Below are 16,466 nucleotides of genomic sequence, written 5' to 3' on the forward strand. Positions count from 1 at the left end.
CTTTAAACCAGAAATATCCCTTACTAATGCTAAAACAGACTTGGCTCGTCTGTTTCTAAAACTACACTATTTGTGGCAAGAATCGGGCCTACACAATGCAAAAAGCGAAAAACTAACTCCAGGAACACATATGGTATCTTCTCTCCCCACAACCCTCCCCTCCCCAGCCAAAAAAAAAAAAAAAAAAAAAAAAAAGTTTAAGTTATTATTTTGAGCTACAATATCATTACCATAGTGCAGATAATAAATGTTGCATATCCTGAACACACAAAACTTTTTCAGGCCGGCCTTGATAAATAGCAAGAAAAATCAAACAGTATCTTAAATACAAAACTTGCATTGAGATAATTAAATTCATTTAAAAACAGGTAAATACTTTATGAAAAGCATATTTTATCCAGTACAGTTGTGCAGCAATACAAAAGAAAAACATATAAAACAACTAAACAGGGCCCTACGATTTCAGGTCCCCATCTATTGACCAGAGATACACAGAGCTGGGTAACAACACACAGGAACTGAAACAGGGCAGCCTGGCTTGGGATGGTTCTGAGCATTTGCAGTTTCTCTTAGCTTCCAAGGGGGGTGCAAATTCTCAGTACCTCTGAAAATCAGGCAATAAGGCTTTTAACATATCCATAAATAATTAAAAAAAAAATCTTTTCCCACTCTGTTTGCATCTGATCTTACTAATTGACTGCATCAACAAAAACATGTAACTATTTAGGCAAAACAAAGAAAGCAACAAAAAGTGCCATACTATAAATTACCAATATATTGTTACCCATTTCACTGTTAACTGGTAACTTAGTTATTTTTTTCAAAAAATGAAGTCACTGCTGTAGGAAATCTTTGTTTTCTACAAACAGGTGATTACAGCACAGAAAAGCTCACAAAAACAAACAAACATACATCAGACATACACGTGGTGGTTTAAAAAGTTTAGAAACTTGGCTTGAAAATTGGCTTGAAAATTCCCTGCCAGAAGTAGCAAAATCCTCATTCTGCAGGTTAATATCTCACAGCCCAAGGATAAGCATCCAGCAAGTTAAAAAACAAAACTAAAAATCCCAACAAAATGTAACAATGATAAGAAAGTGCTGCATATAAACCCCTGATGCACCAAAGATTATAACCAGAGACCACAGATTTTTTTATATATATATATATATATATATATATTAATTTAAACTGGAACATCCTCCAGATGTGAAAATAGCCATTTAAAAAATTTCAAACTAGAACACAAAACTTATCTGGTACTTCCAATGCATGGGGCTATACATACAGACTCCATGATACAGTATTTCACATAAACGGATTACTATATAACCTCCTTGCTGAGAAGGAGATCCGAAATGCTATTGTAGCAAACCTCCCTCAGCCTTAGAGCTGAGCTGAAAACTACGAGACACCACAAAGATGCGCCATCTCTCAATAACCTAGCTGAGATTTCTCCACTAAGATGGCAGCAGCGAGCTGCTGAGCGTCCGTCACGTGAGGGTTCTTCTTCATCACCATCCGCACGAGATCGGGGGGGAAGATGTTGCAGAGGTTAATGTAAACCTTCTCCCGGGTGTCTTGGAGCCTTGGGGGGTCTTGCGGGGGGATTCCACAGTAAGGGATGCGCCAGGGCTGCTCCTGCTGCTCGGGAAGGCTTTGGAAGGCGAACTGCTCGTAGCACGGCTGCGTGGGGTTGCTGGGCAAGGAGTACGTCTGGCGGTAGCCGTAGGCATCCATGCCGTAACTCTGCCTATCCCAACCTCCCAGCCCTTCCTGGCCAGAGTAAGGCTTCCTGTGTCTTAAGGGGGAGTTTTCGTACAAGCGCGAGTCTGAGATGCTGTCTATCCTCGTGGACACCAGGGCTCTCCCCAGGTGCAGCGCCTTCGAATGAGACGAGCCCTGAGGCGCGGAGTACTCGCTGGGACAGCTGGAACGAGCACCGACTGCTGGGTGCTGCAGATGCACAGCCATGTACGGAATGGGAGATTTGTGGTGGTGCTTTGGTTCTTCATGACTGTAGCTCTGCACTCGAGCCAGGGGCTCGTGGTAGCTCTGCAGGAAGGGCTGAGCGTTAAGGCGGCCGTGGGCGTGCATGTGCTGGCACTTCAAGTTCTCCTCCAGCTGTGGGTCAGGAGAACTCATGTAGGAGCGGTCGCTGTAACCCATGTAGGAATCACTGCTGCCACAGCTGACGCTCCCCTCACTGCTGCAGTCAGAAGCTACAGAGCTAATCCGATAATCTGTGTCCAGGGAGAAGCGCCTCTCGGGACTACGCGGTCCCGATATGCTGAGATTTGAATACGCACTCAGCATAGAGTAATACCCTACGTCCACCGGAGACTCACATTTTGGATACTGGTCATAAGGCATTGGTGTTCCATGATTTTTGGTTGCCATCATCACTGTAGGATACTGTCCCTGTGGTCTTTGATCCTGAGGTGGGAAGTGAACTCCAGATGGAAGGCCGTTAGTTAAAGGTGCAGTACTTTGGGGTTTTCCAGCAGAGGAACTTGGTATGCTAACTAAAGAAGGTACAGACCTGGTTTCCAATTTGTTTTTGGTGGGAAGCTTTTCCTCCAAGTCCTGATAGACTTGAGTCCTTATACTAGGATCCGATTGCCTCTTTGGAGCAGCGCGCTTCAGCTCTGAAGTGCCCTCGCTTTTAGTGCTACAGGGAACGCTATTGCTTTTCACCAGTCCTCCTTCACTCGTAGTTTTGACTGCTGTGCTTCTAGACATGGCACGAAGTTCATCAGCTACAGATCGCTGAGGCTGATTTCCTCTTTCTGGATGATAGTATTTGCATTTGTGTCCATAAGTACATTTCTTCCCTATTAATACAAACATAATCAGATTTTAAAAACTTCAAACAAAATCTGTTAGCTGTCCAGTAACAGAAATGTTCCTCATTTGAAGTTTTACTGTTGATTTGAAAGATCTTGCAAACAAGATTGGCTTTGTGCAACACAGGGTGTGCTCTAAGAGCTTATCTCTCCTGTTTTGTGGGGAAAAAAGAGGTGATGGTAATGCCCTGCAGCTGGTACTCTGGGAATGCAGACCAACACTACCAGCCACGTTTTGAGCTGGATGTGGCACTGCCAGGGAGGCTGTACCTGCTGTGTCGAGCCAAGGCAATATACAGAGAGAAAACTTAATTGAGAAGTCCCACAGCCGTAAGGCCAGCAGGTTTCCGCTCAGTCAAGATGCCTGTAGGAATGCTCAGTAGCTAAACTTCAGATAGCTCAATTAATTCTCTGGAAGAAAACCTCAATATCTCATAACATTAGAAAAGGGCTCCTGGAACCTGCAGAATTTAGGTGCTGATATGGATTTATTCTAATGAATGATTAATTAAGTTGCTCCTTTAGTTCAACTAGTAGACAGAAATGTTTTTTAAGTAGCACATGAAAAAATTGCTTCAGTTTCCACCATCAGCCCAGCATTTCAACCCATCTCAGGCTAAGACAACAACATTAAAACCAAGGTCAAAGAGTTTTAAACAGTTTTGGCAGTGTTAAAATAAAGCAGGATCTTGGTCCCCAGTCCCAGTCCATAAAAATTTATGGATTAAATCAAATTACCATATGGACATGGTTGCTTCTTATGCTCTGGCACAATAGGCTTCTTCCTAAGAAAATTGTCCAGACTTGGACCATGGCGGCCAAGAGGATCATCAGGAGGCATAAATCTACAAAGAAAGAACAAAGTATTATGGAAGCAAACAAGCCTTTTCATATTTCTCATGCAATGACCAAGAACCTTATAACTGTGCTACACCATAACCTGCCATCCTGATGTTTTTAAATCTGGGAACCTCAAGAGCAGTTTTGGAAAGCCACCTTTCTGCTACAGGTACTGCCTTAGAGGTGGGTCACAGGAACAGACTGTGTGGACACCCCTAGACTGCTACAGACACCTTTGGTCCACATCAGCTGATGCTTTGTGGCAGAGCAGGGCTGCAAATAACCCATCCCGAATTCAAAAGTAAGGGTGCAATACAGGCAGCCATTTCTTAAAAGACCGCTACTAGCTTTGCAAAACTGTGCTCATGGCCTAGGATTCTTGCATCAGCATTCAAGCACCTCAACACAAGTGCCTGCTTAGGGGAGCACTGAGTACCTCCCACTACACAAAGACACCAGCAGTAACTGCAGTGGATCTGTAGGGTGGGGTAGAGTTACTATAGATGGATATAACTACAGATCCCCTGAAGTTCATTCCAATTTGGGTTCTTCTATGACTCTAGGACTTAGGAGTCTAACCACAGGCACTCAGAAATGTTGGGTCAGTATATCAACAGAGCTGGAATATTATACCATAGCATACATCAAATATACATTGACATACACCAAAGAGGAAAAAATAGCATAAAAATACATAAATGTAATAATGTAAATAAAATGTTGCTACAAAAACAGTTTCAAGTACTTCTAATCAGAAGACCAAATTTATGATTGACTATTCCTCCTGTTTTCCTACATATACCTAATGATCTGGGTGTAAGATAAAAAAATTGTATAAATCTTCAAACTGTCCTTTCCTCAATTATTTCAGTGGCACATGTAAAGACAGAATGACTTACTTGTCATTAACAAAAGAATACATCAACAAGCGTTCATCTATGAACTTCTTCCATTCTGGCTTTTCATTAGCTAGATCCCTGTAGTTATCATTGGAGACAATGATGCCATCTGACTCGAAGGCCAACTTCACTATGAATCGGTCATCGTAGCACACCACCCTTCTCCCCTGCACGCGCCGGGACGGAGTGAACACAAGAATCTTCTCCTTCTCCAATTTACGCAAGATTTCTTGATCTACAAGGAATAAGAATCAAAAGCCAAACAAGAAAGAAAAAAAAAAGTTTGTTTAGCCTCTAAAGATATTAGACTTGAGGAAGAAAATCCAAGCATGTAGGACTAAAAATGTTTCATATGTTATAGTCCATATATGATATCTGAACTTATAGTCAGAAGTCAGCTGCCAATACTTTCAAAAACAAATCAAAGCCTCCTGCTCCACACCATATCTCTAAGACCAACACAGGGGACCTTGTTCATGTTCCTGTGGCTCAAAAGAAGAGCTATTTTATCAAAATACCTGTGCAAAACTCCTCTGGCTAAAGGGGTCATTTTAAACACCACTGAATACAAAGACTATACCCAAGTACAGCCACAGTTTTTCCGTAACTAAGATCCTTGGTAGAACCCAGCAAGAAACATCTTTTGAAAGAATTCCAGTAGCTCATATTAATGGGACAGTCTCATGAAAGTCTCTGCCCATCAACAGAAGAGGGTACCCACAAGGACTAGAAAACCCATATTCTGTACAAGCAGGTTCTCCACAAATATTAACAGCATTCCCCAGAAAGGCATCTGATGTAATTTTGTAACCAACAGCAAAAATTGTGGTTGTTTGTTTTGGTTTGGGTTTTTTTGTTAACACCAGTAATAGTTTAGATTGTATCTTTGCTTGGATGGTTTACACATGTACATTTAAGTACGTATCAAAGCCAGACAGATTTCTCTTCAACCTTCTAAATAAGCATATTTAGCATTTTATGTAGTTCCTTGTTCTACACAATCTTTCACTCACATATCCCAAAAGTATTATATTTTCCCTTTTTTCTGTATAGAACCTGGAGTTCCCAAGGAGCTTTGAAAGACAGACCTCGGGCTACAAAGGAAGTTGTACCCAGTACTGGCGCACCTACCCCTTATGTTGATTCTCCTACCTATCACTCTTGGAGCAGACAAACTATGAAGGGAAAATACACAAATAAACTAGGCAACATCTAAAACAGCAGATGCTTGCATAGTGAATATGAGTCATGGCTATTAGCAATGGTTAAGATCTCAACTCAACTGTTTTGTAGCATAAGAAACTTGACAAGGGAACATGTTCCATCTGGGAAAAAAAAAATTCCAACAGGGAGAAATACAGCATTAATATTACATATAGGCAATATATTTGATACAAGTATTTATTTGCTTAGTAGAAAAAGCACACGATTTTAAACGAAATACAACCTTTTTGTATTCAACCCCCCCCAATGAGTGATAGTGAGATGGAAGGTGATTTTTTTCTTCCTTGCTAAGAAAGAATAAAAAAAATCTGCCATGTGATTACTGGTGGGCACTGGTAAGAAAGATGAGGCTGTTGTTCAGTCCAAGAGGCTTCTCATGAATGCTGACAGTCTAGAACCATCTCCATGTTAGTCATCTAGGGCTTTTTCAGAACTCCAGCTGGCTGCGTATTTTAGGTGTGTATCTCTGGAAACAGAGTGTCAGCACCAGATATTTTACATGCCTGGTAGCACACAGGTTTCCTGCATCCTTAGAGGAAAACAGAAGATGCAATATTTTTACAGAAGATACAATAACCTGCTCTGATCTTCCTCCCATTTTCAGGGTCCATGATGACACATGAAAAACTGATTTCTAGGTCAATTCTAGCCTTTCTGCTTTCTTGAAACACCTTTTGGGGCCCTTAGCCCTACACGAACTTCAAGCAGATGTCACAATTAGAAGTGGTCAAATTTTTATTTCTTAGCCAATGCTCTTCTCACACCCCAAACACCAGTACAGCAAAAGAGAAGAGCTTCAAGAGGAAGGCTCCACACTGCCAGTGGTGACAGGGTAACAGCAGCTTTCCAGATGTTTCCTTGTGTTAACATGCTATATTCTAGTAACAATCAAGCAAATGGAATGAAGTGTTAAGAGGATCTTTCCAGATATTTGAAAATGCACATGGCAGTCAAAACATGCTTCTCTATTCTTTTAGAAGCTATGGCTATTAGTCTCAAAAACTTCCCCTCCTTTAATGGTAGCTATGTTGCCCCTCCTGCTAAAATAAACAAATCCTTCCTTCTTTCTAACTTCTAGGGTTTTTTTAACCCCTAACTCCTTTCTATTTCAACTTTAGGGCAGTTGGAGGATGTCTCTCCAGCCTTCACAAAGAACCTGTTAATTTGATGAAGGAATAAATACTTCTACATCAGATTTTTTTTCTAGGATAAACATATTCAAAATTAAAATTTTCAAAAGTTGTCTATTTGCTAATAGTAATGACAAAGAGGGGAACCATTCCTTTTCTGTCTGGATAATTCCCATAACCCAAAGCATGGGCAGTGACAGGCCAGCCTGGCAGAATCTGCTCTCCACAAGAAATAATACTCAACAAATTACTAACTTCAAACCTCTTTGCTACTAATGCTGCACAGACATAGCAGATTTTAGAAAAGGCAATTACATTCTTCAAGAAGTAATAGCAATGGTATGGAAACTTAAGCAGATGATCAGAACAGGAGGACTTGTGAGGGCATTGCTTTGTCTTTTTCCTGTCTATAGATCACAATGAAATTACTGCACCAAAGATGCTTTCTGTTACAGCCTTTCATTGCTGAAGGTTTGTTCATTTGAGCAGTAGCCCTCCTGCCAGGCAAAGCACTGAACAAACAAGCAAAGATGGAGCTTACCTGTTATAAGAGCATCTGGTCTCGACTGCTCTTTCCTCCACGCTGGCACAAACACAGTCACATCCTTGTGGCCTCTTTCCAAAAACCAATCTACTGCCAATTTGATTCCTCGACAAGAAAATACTTCTTTGTTCCCATGGCTGAAACACACACATGGAAATTCTTTATTAGATGACTTTTTCTATGACCATAAATGGAGCTCAGTAAAATGCAGATGTCATAGCCATGCTCTTCACTTGCTCCATGGTTTCTAAAGGCAGTTGAGAGTCTGTCTGAGCCTTGCCCAAACACAGCCATCATTTCCAAAATGGTGTGGGAGAGAGTTTCCAAACATATTTATTACCTGTACACAGATTTGACAAGCAAAGAAAAATATAAGTAGGGGTTTTTAAAAACCCTCATAGCCCAACCAAAAGTATGGGATGTAACAGGCAGCTCAAAGACTTGGTGAGGGAAAGCAGGAGGTCCAAAATACCAACATGAGAGTGCACTGTGCTTAGGAAATAGTAGCAGAGGAGCATAGGTGTGCACAGCAGCAGGGGAAGGGACAGCAAAGCCAGCTGCTGCAGGAGCTCCACAAGGTCCTGTGTGAACAGGGAATGAGAGAGGAGAAGGCCTCCAAGCCCAAGGGGATGGCAGGCACTCAACGGGACAAATTAGGCAAACTGGAGAGACTGTCCAAAATCAACATTGGCAAAACTAAGAATGTGCTTAGTATGTACTTCAGAAGGAGAAATTAACGTGTATTTAAAACACTGTGCAGAGACAATTAATTGTGATCAGACAAAAGCACAACAACATATGTGTCTGTTGTGCAATAACTGTCTGCGGTAAAGCAAGAGACGCAATGATGTCATTTTCCCAAGACAGACAAGTCCTTGCCCTACTTCTACATCCAGCTTCAGGCATGACATTATAAAGACATAGATGAAATGGAAAGGATTCAAAAGAAAGTAACAGGAGACCTATGGGGAAAGGCTGAAGGATGCATATTTAGCTAATCTGGAGAAAAAAGCAGCTTGTGGAAGAACAAACCAATCTTTCATGTATAGGATGTAACTATAATGGAGGACAGCAATCAACCAATGGGTGTCCATAGAAAGGTTCTGGGAGCAGGGAGCTGCAGGGTGGTTGCTGTGAGAAAAATCTGAGATTGCCCCATGATGGGCACACCCAGATCTAGCCAGCTCCACAGTGCAGGAGATGGGAATGAGAGAAAACCATGGCATGAGGATGAGGAGCTGCTTCATGAGGAGCAGGTACACCCCCAGAGGGATTTGCACACTAAAGAACAGGAAAAGTGCAAGAAGGAAGGAGCAGCAGAGAAAAACTGTGACATTCTGACCCCAGTCCCCTGCACTGCTCACATCTGCTCCAAAAGGACTGACTGCCACCTGCAGCTGTGACAAGGTTGTAAGAGTGATGCTGTGGTGAGGTAGTGAGAAGGACACATGCTTGGAGTGAAGCAAGCCTGGAAAAGAGGAGACAGTCTTTCCCCTAAATATTTTAATGTTTCTCTTTTTTGTCTCCCAATACCTGATTTAGAATTAAATATTTATATTAACTGGCTATAAATTAAATTGAATTCCCCAAGCTGAGTCTGCTTGACATAAAAAATTACATGATGAGTGATCTCCCTGTCATTATTTTGAGCCATGGGTTTTCTTGCTTCTGCTCCTCCTGTTTTCTCTCCCATTCTGCTGGGAGGCGAGCCACAGCCAACCCACTACAGTCCCACTGGATAAGGACAGAAAAGTCCTTCACTAGAGCTAGGAACAGTTAAGCACTATGTTAGTAAAAGCTTTCTCCCTGATCTCTGGAACAGTGTGGCTATGGATTTTGGGATCTCTTCATGGGACACTTTGCAGAACAAGGTAGACAGCTCCTTTGAGGCCTGTCTAGGTTGTCTCTGCACAGGAGACAAACAACTGTTGTGACATCCCTCCCAACCCTGCAGCTCTGTGTAGCAGAAGAAACACAGGGGCATGGAAAGAAGCCATCACCTTTCACTTGGCTGGCTTGTCATGAATAGCAGGTATGCCACAATCTGCTTTCCAGAAGGGTAAAAGACAATGCTTTGTCTGTGATTAGTGAAGGGGACAATATCATGACAGATAGCCACAGGAATTTTAGAAGTCCCTTTCTCCTTGCATGTCTTTGGGTAAATAAAATACGAGAAAGTTATTTTAAAACTTTTTCCCCCTCAGTAGGAAAGTAAGTACCTATTTTTTCCACCTTTCTAAAACATAGCACTGCTGTGTCTTTCTTGACATTATGAGAACTTGAGTAATTGTGCAATAGACAAAGTGCCAAAGAAAAAGCGAGAACACTTCTGCAAAAATGTTCTGATTTCAGAAGCCTGTGAAGGAGGTGGCATACACTTGCCCCTGAGTCAAGAGAGAATGAGTCATGGCTAACACTTCTTACAAAGCATCATTCTCAGTAAAGGCTAGGTGGAACGTCACAGATCCCAAACAAAAGGAGAAAAAAAAAGGAAAAAGGAAAATAAGAGCCCACTACCATTAACTGGATTTAAGTGAGGAAGTGTCCTACTTCCTCTTGTAATGAAACAGGAGACAGTACCTGCAAACATAAGCATATACTTTGATATTGCAATTGTTGCCAGGCATAATGATCCAAGCGTGTAGATTTTAGCTGCCATGGGGCACTCAAAGGATAGTTTAAGCCCATCCTCTGTGCCTTTAGGGCTACACTAGGAACACTGTCAGGAACAATATATCTATCTACCTCAATATCCTATTCAACTATAGTTATAGGCCTCTGCAGTAACACATTCCCTGTTTTCTATGATCACATCACACAATATTGTATTACATCATAACAACACTGTAATAATAGAACACAGACCAGTATATTTTTCTAGGCATTGTTTTATACTATACAACTATTCTTGTGCTTGTTTGGCTGCAAGAGTGGTATCTCTCTGTATTTCAAAATTTACCAGGAGTAGGAAACCAAACCACACACAGATGTGACACACTTAAAGTGCACATGCACACAATACATAGCAAAAATGGCCAATAGTATTTCATCCATGGTCTAATTCCATCTTCCCTTGACAACACAAGATTGGGGCATTTGGTGCCTATTCAATGCCCAGGGGGCAGCCATAAGGCCTCCTTTGCAAAGCCTGAGACAAGAGGTTACTGCTATGCTAGCAGGCCGGGTGCTATCATAAACATACTGTAATCCATTTTAAAACAGTCAGGAAGATGTTGTTCCAGCTACTAAATTCCACTGGAATCACTGTACTGTGATTACTCTAAACAATCTCCATGGTTTCAAGTGGATAAACCCACTTTTCACTCCTGACAATGAAAAAGTGGTGTGTTAGACTACGTTTTAGCAGTGCTATGTTTCTTTCTGCAAATCTGAAAAATAATTTCAGGAAAAAATCCTGGACTCTTGGAAAAAAAAGACATCCTTGCTTATTGCTTTTCATCAGGTTGTAGCTCAGGCCACGCTTTTAAAGGCAAAGGGAGAACCAGGCAGTTCAGCTCCTTAGTTTTCTATTGCATAGTACAGAGTATTAAAATTCTTTCATCCAGAATAGAAGTTTTAAATACACTTAAACTGTATGAAACAGAAGTGGGGAATGCATTACAATGCATATCAGCTATTCTGCACTGCTGAGCAAGTGAATTTATAACTTGTATAAGTCTTCACTTTTCTTCTGCTCTTTTTAGACACGTGCCTAAGCTCGCATCTGAGCGGATACAAATTCCAAGGAATTGAAATAATTAGTGAGAAAGTCCATGAAAGAGATGTGCAATTAAAATTTGTTCTTTTGTTTTGTTGTTAGGCAGATTTGATGCTCTTCATTTTGTGATCTTTGTGCTTCATCAGCTTTATGATACGTCATATGGTGAAAAGACTGAAATCATGCTGCTGCTTCTGACTTTTTTTCCTTCTTCTTAGTTGTGAAAAAGATGAGAAATGTTTGTACTTCTTTGTCAAGAAACTTCCTTTAAAAAATCTCCTTCCAATCATTAGGAATATGAGAAAGCTCACATCAGCCAGCTGTAGCCCTGGGTGAGATACTGGTTTACAGTATTTTGGTTCTGTTTGATGACTATCTAGCACTCTCAGTTGCAATATAAAGTTTAATTCTTTAGAAGTACCTGTTTCTTTTTCATATCATGAATGAATGATTCCTTTTACCATCATGTTCATATTTGGTCTGTTGATAGTTGTGATTTTATTTTTAAATGAAAGAAAATAAAGTAGCATGTCTCCTGAGCAAAAAATCAATCAAGCATTTTTTAGGCTAGGAGAATTAGTAAAAAGTGTAAAACTTCTGATGAGAACACTTCACTTTCATTTTCTCTGTTACCTTCCTAGACCCCAAATTAGATTTCCTACTGACTCTCTTGGAAAGACTTGTGGTATACACACTTAAAAGACTATTTAGAATACTTGAAAGACTTCTAGTGTCCTCCAATACAATATCCAAACCAACACTCAGATTCTGAAAGCTACAGAAAATATGCCATTGATGACAAGAAGCGAGGTCTATAATAACGTCTGCTGCAAACAGCTTTTTATACAACTGAAATCTGGACACATCCACACATCTACCACGTAAAAGCATATTGATTAAAAGCAAGAACAAATCCAAAACACATACCTGCCCATTACAAGTTATTACAGAGTTACCAAACTATTTTCTTCTATGATATCATGGGAGGAAGAGTGTTCAGTCCATAGCACAGAGAGGAATTTCCATCCTGTATCATATTGGTGACTCATAACCCTGTAGCCTGATTTTGTATCTAGCCTCATCCCTTTTTAATTACTTTTTTTGAGCTCTACTAATTCCCTAATCACATGAATCATTTGTCCCAAACCATTTCTCATTAACCTGAGCCTTCTATCAGTCCTGCATTTGCTCCCTCTTTATATGTATATTTTGGTGCTGGCACGAAGCAGATAGAACAGGTGCCAAACGTTTTTTTTTTCCATTAGCCCAAATTACTTCAATTCTTTGAGGTGTTTTAAAGAAAAAAGCCTTGGAAGCTGTCGCATATTACAAGATACCTTTTCCCTGTAGGGCTTCCAGTGCTGGAGCACTCTCCAAGTGCAGCAGATGCTGTCTCCAGCCAGAACTGTGCATGGGTCCCTGTCAGAGCACAAGCCACACACTCAGCACTTGAGGTCAAAACAGGCAAAGACAAGCTACACTCAAAGCTGCCAGTGACAAGCTCCTATCCATGTGATTGTTACTTGCTGGAAAAACATTTTTATCTATTCCTTATAGTGACTTCTCAAAATAAACTAAAAAAAATAGATAGATAGTGGTACTGAAAGATGAATGTCTGAATCAAGGTACCAAGATACAACTACATCTACCAAACTCAGCAACACAATCTGAGGAGAAGCTAATGCAGTTATTCCGTTAGTTTGTTAAAATAAATGAGCAATTAAATTGTCACATGAAAACTCCATGCGGCACAGACAAGACAACTGAGCCATCATCCTGACACAAAGGATGCAGTTGTGGAGAACCTTCTGTGTCAGGAGGATATCAGTGAACCTTTTACTACAGCCCAATGACCTGCCTCAGGGTTAACACCCGGGACCAAGGCTCAGTTGTCTGAACAGAGATATCTAACACTGCATAGAAACCCCAGTGACACGTTCTCCAGCTGAATGCCACTCCTGAACGGCACTGGGGGCTCTACCCATGACTGTCAGGCCTGGGTGTATGTTTCTGGCGCCACCAAGCACCTACAACATCCACAGCTGGCAGGATGGCTGGGCATGAAAGGTGGAAGAAAATTGTTAAATATCTGTCTTAAAACTGGGGCTGTATTTAACTAAAAACCACCTCCCCAAATCAGCATCTTCCTCTTCCCAAACAAAAATGAGTACACTGTTTATCTCATGCTGTGTTTTCCCTTGTGCAATGATGCACAATCAAGGATCACTTAAATACACAGGCCAAGGTTGTCCAGAAAGGGAAGCTGAAATGCATCACCTCCATGGCCTGAGAATCCCAAGGGTAAAGTTTTCAGAGGAATCTAACTGACCAAAACAAGATCAATTGATTTCAATCTGCAAATCAAACCAACACGATCAAAATACTTTGATTTCTTTTCCCATAAACTTCTGAAAATTGTCGTCTAAAACTAATAATAAAGCAAGTAATCAAATAATTTTACATCAGCGTTATTCATGTTGCACTCTCTGTAGGCAAAGCAAACTTATTTTCTGCCAGTAAGTTTTCAGCAAAAATTTTTATATATATTTGAAACATTCTATTCACAGTCAGCAAAGAAAGTCTGAAGGCACCCAGGACACCCAGTGAAAATTATCAAGGTCCACAATAGCTCTAGGGGATTATCTAATTTGCTGTTCAGCTCTGATTTTAAGTTTACATACACAGAAAAATCAGTCTCATCTTTAAGAGCATTCTAACAAAAAACCTTGATGTTTAAGGCTTAAATTGTGGGCATCTTTCCTCTTCTGAAAAAAGATTAACTCAACACCAAGAAAGGTAGAATGACAAAACAAGACCAGACTTTAAGTATCCTATAGGAAGCTAAATAGCAATTCTTCAAGTCATAGCTTGCAAAACCTCCTTTCTGCTATTCAGTTGAAAGAGGGTGTTTTCTTTGTTTTTAAAACTTCAGCCAATTCATATTATTTAGACCATATTGTAGCTTTAAACTTGATATACACAAGATGCATTTGATGACTCATTTACAGTTTAATGCACAAATGACAAGCAGTGTCATATGAAAGTTTAAGGAAAGCTTTCCAAATGTTACCAAAAGGCAGAAAAAAATGACTGTTGGGTTTTTCTGAATCTACAGTTTGCTAAAACAGCTTGTCTGTAACAGGAGTAGTCACCAGACAACTGGCATACATGAGGGCTCTGGCTTGCCAGAGTAAGTTGTTCTGACCCAAGCCTTTTTCTGTGCTGCTCAAAAGAAATTCATGAATCCATCAGCTCATTAGATGCAACCAGTTCCACAAATATGAGCACCCAGTCACATAATCAGACATATCCTTCCTCCTTTGTGTTGGATCGAGTTGTTCTCCCAATGACAAAACATCAGGTTATGTTAACATGTCGAATGGAAAAATAATCCTTTCTGATTCCCCCTGCTCTCTGATTTAGGAAGGTGAATCAACTCATTTTGCAGCCACCCAGTCACTAGATGAGACGCAGATAGGAAAGCATGCCTGGCAGTGGGATAGAGGCAAGCCTAAAAGTAAATCACTCTGTGTCACTCACCGGATGTTTTGTGAAACTACATCCTTAATTAGTCATGGAATGGAGACACAGGGTAGCACAGTGTTTGATCCTTCCAGAAGAGGACAGCTATCTCATTCTACTCGAATTACTGGACATCAGACTCCTTACCTTCTCCATAAAACTTTTCCTCCCCATCAAATACATCCTTTAAGTGAAAATTAGTAGCTCTTATCTAGAATAATTCTAATAATAAATGTTATCATCATGTATGTGCATTACAACAACATGGCTGTAAGAATATAGATCACAGTTTAACCATTCCTGTGATAATGTGTGAGAAAGCTTCCAAGAACATCTCTCAAAAGACTATCTACAGTCTTGCTTAGAGCACAGGCCCATTTTTCTTTAGCAATTCCAGAGTGAACTCATTTGCCACAGCTTGGAAGAGTGAAGACAAAACCGTGACAATTTTTAGCTACACATAACAGGACCGTGGACATTTGCATACAGAAATCTGAAGAAGATTGAACTGCAAGTGAACTCCTGTCTCTCCTGCATGTAAAAGCTGAAATCTTTCCAGTATTTGAAGTGCTTAGTTACTAGTACCTATTTTCTTGGAGGGGAAAGGGCAGATCCTGTGGGCAAACAACTGGTTGCACAACTGGTGTCAGCAGCTGAGACTCATCTTTTACATACACGGACTGGCTTTTCTAATCAAGGACTGATTTCTAGAAAAAGGTGGGATGCACTGGACCCATCAGCCAGTTGGCAGAGATGCTTTTGTTCTGACCAACACAGCAAGGCATCAGTAATCCAGGAATTTTCTGGAATGCTTTTGCGGTAACTTCTTAACGATGGTGACTGAGTACCTAACAAGTGCACCAGCTGGGCCTCATACTTAGAAACGAGGGAGAAAGAGACTGAGATGGGAAGGTCAGGGGCAGCCTCTGCTGCAGCAACCATGAGAGGCAGATCCTGTGAAGAAAGAGCAAGGCAAAAAGCAGATTACAAGATTGGAATTCTGGAGAGCAGATTTTGGCCTACTGAGGAGAATCCCAGGCAGAAGAGTGCACAGGAGAGAAGATGGATTTTTCAAGGATGAAAGCTTGCTCATGCCAAGCTCAAGACTGGCCCACAGCAATGCACAGAAGTTTGGGCAAAAGTAACAGAACAAGACTTTTCCCTCACTGACTTTTGGGAACACTGAAAAGGAATATTGCCAGGCTTCTGGGCCCTGGCTGATGGGTGTTAAGGGAGCTGGCTAATGACATTGTATGGCCTCTCCTGGCAATTTTTGAAAGGTTGTGGTGATTGGGAATATTCCTAATGTCTAGAAAAGGGCAAATATCCCTTCCATTTTAAAGGGGATAAAGAAGGGTAATTCAGGGACCTACAAAGCTGGTCAGCCTCACCCTGATCCCTGCAAAGGTGATGGAGCAAATTGTCCTGCAAACTATTTCTGCATGTAGATTGGATGAAGATGACTGGGAACAGTCAGCATGGATTTATGAAGAATAAATATGCTTGAGCAGCCTCACAGCCTTTTATGGTGAGATGACTTCTTCAGTGGATGAGGAGAGCTGTGGACACACTGTTTATTGTGGCTTTAACAAAGCTTCTGACAGCTTTGTTCTTGTAGCAGCCTTCTCTTACCACAGCCTCACTGCTCCTACTTCCCTAGTTTGTCAAAGTTAGAGCAGAGATGGACTGAAATCTGACTGAACTGCTGGACCCAAAGGTGATTAGAGGTAAAAAGTCCAGTTG

General features: G+C 41.0%; 1 protein-coding gene across 3 annotated transcripts in view; it reads right to left on the bottom strand.

The window, feature by feature from the left end:
* Nucleotides 1-353: 353 nt before the first annotated feature.
* ZC3H12C (zinc finger CCCH-type containing 12C) overlaps nt 354-16,466 on the bottom strand; it is a 38,805-nt gene continuing 22,692 nt past the window's right edge. For all 3 annotated transcript variants that reach the window (XM_036404179.2, XM_054514108.1, XM_036404178.2), the window contains 4 exons: nt 7,481-7,620; nt 4,586-4,820; nt 3,585-3,691; nt 354-2,834 (listed from right to left, as the gene is read on the bottom strand). In XM_036404179.2, coding sequence (XP_036260072.1) covers nt 1,435-2,834; nt 3,585-3,691; nt 4,586-4,820; nt 7,481-7,620 — 1,882 coding nt within the window. In that variant the 3' untranslated portion in view covers nt 354-1,434. The remainder of the gene's footprint in view (nt 2,835-3,584; nt 3,692-4,585; nt 4,821-7,480; nt 7,621-16,466) is intronic.

The sequence above is a fragment of the Molothrus ater genome, chromosome 2 (assembly GCF_012460135.2).
Source record: "Molothrus ater isolate BHLD 08-10-18 breed brown headed cowbird chromosome 2, BPBGC_Mater_1.1, whole genome shotgun sequence".
Taxonomy (NCBI): domain Eukaryota; kingdom Metazoa; phylum Chordata; class Aves; order Passeriformes; family Icteridae; genus Molothrus; species Molothrus ater.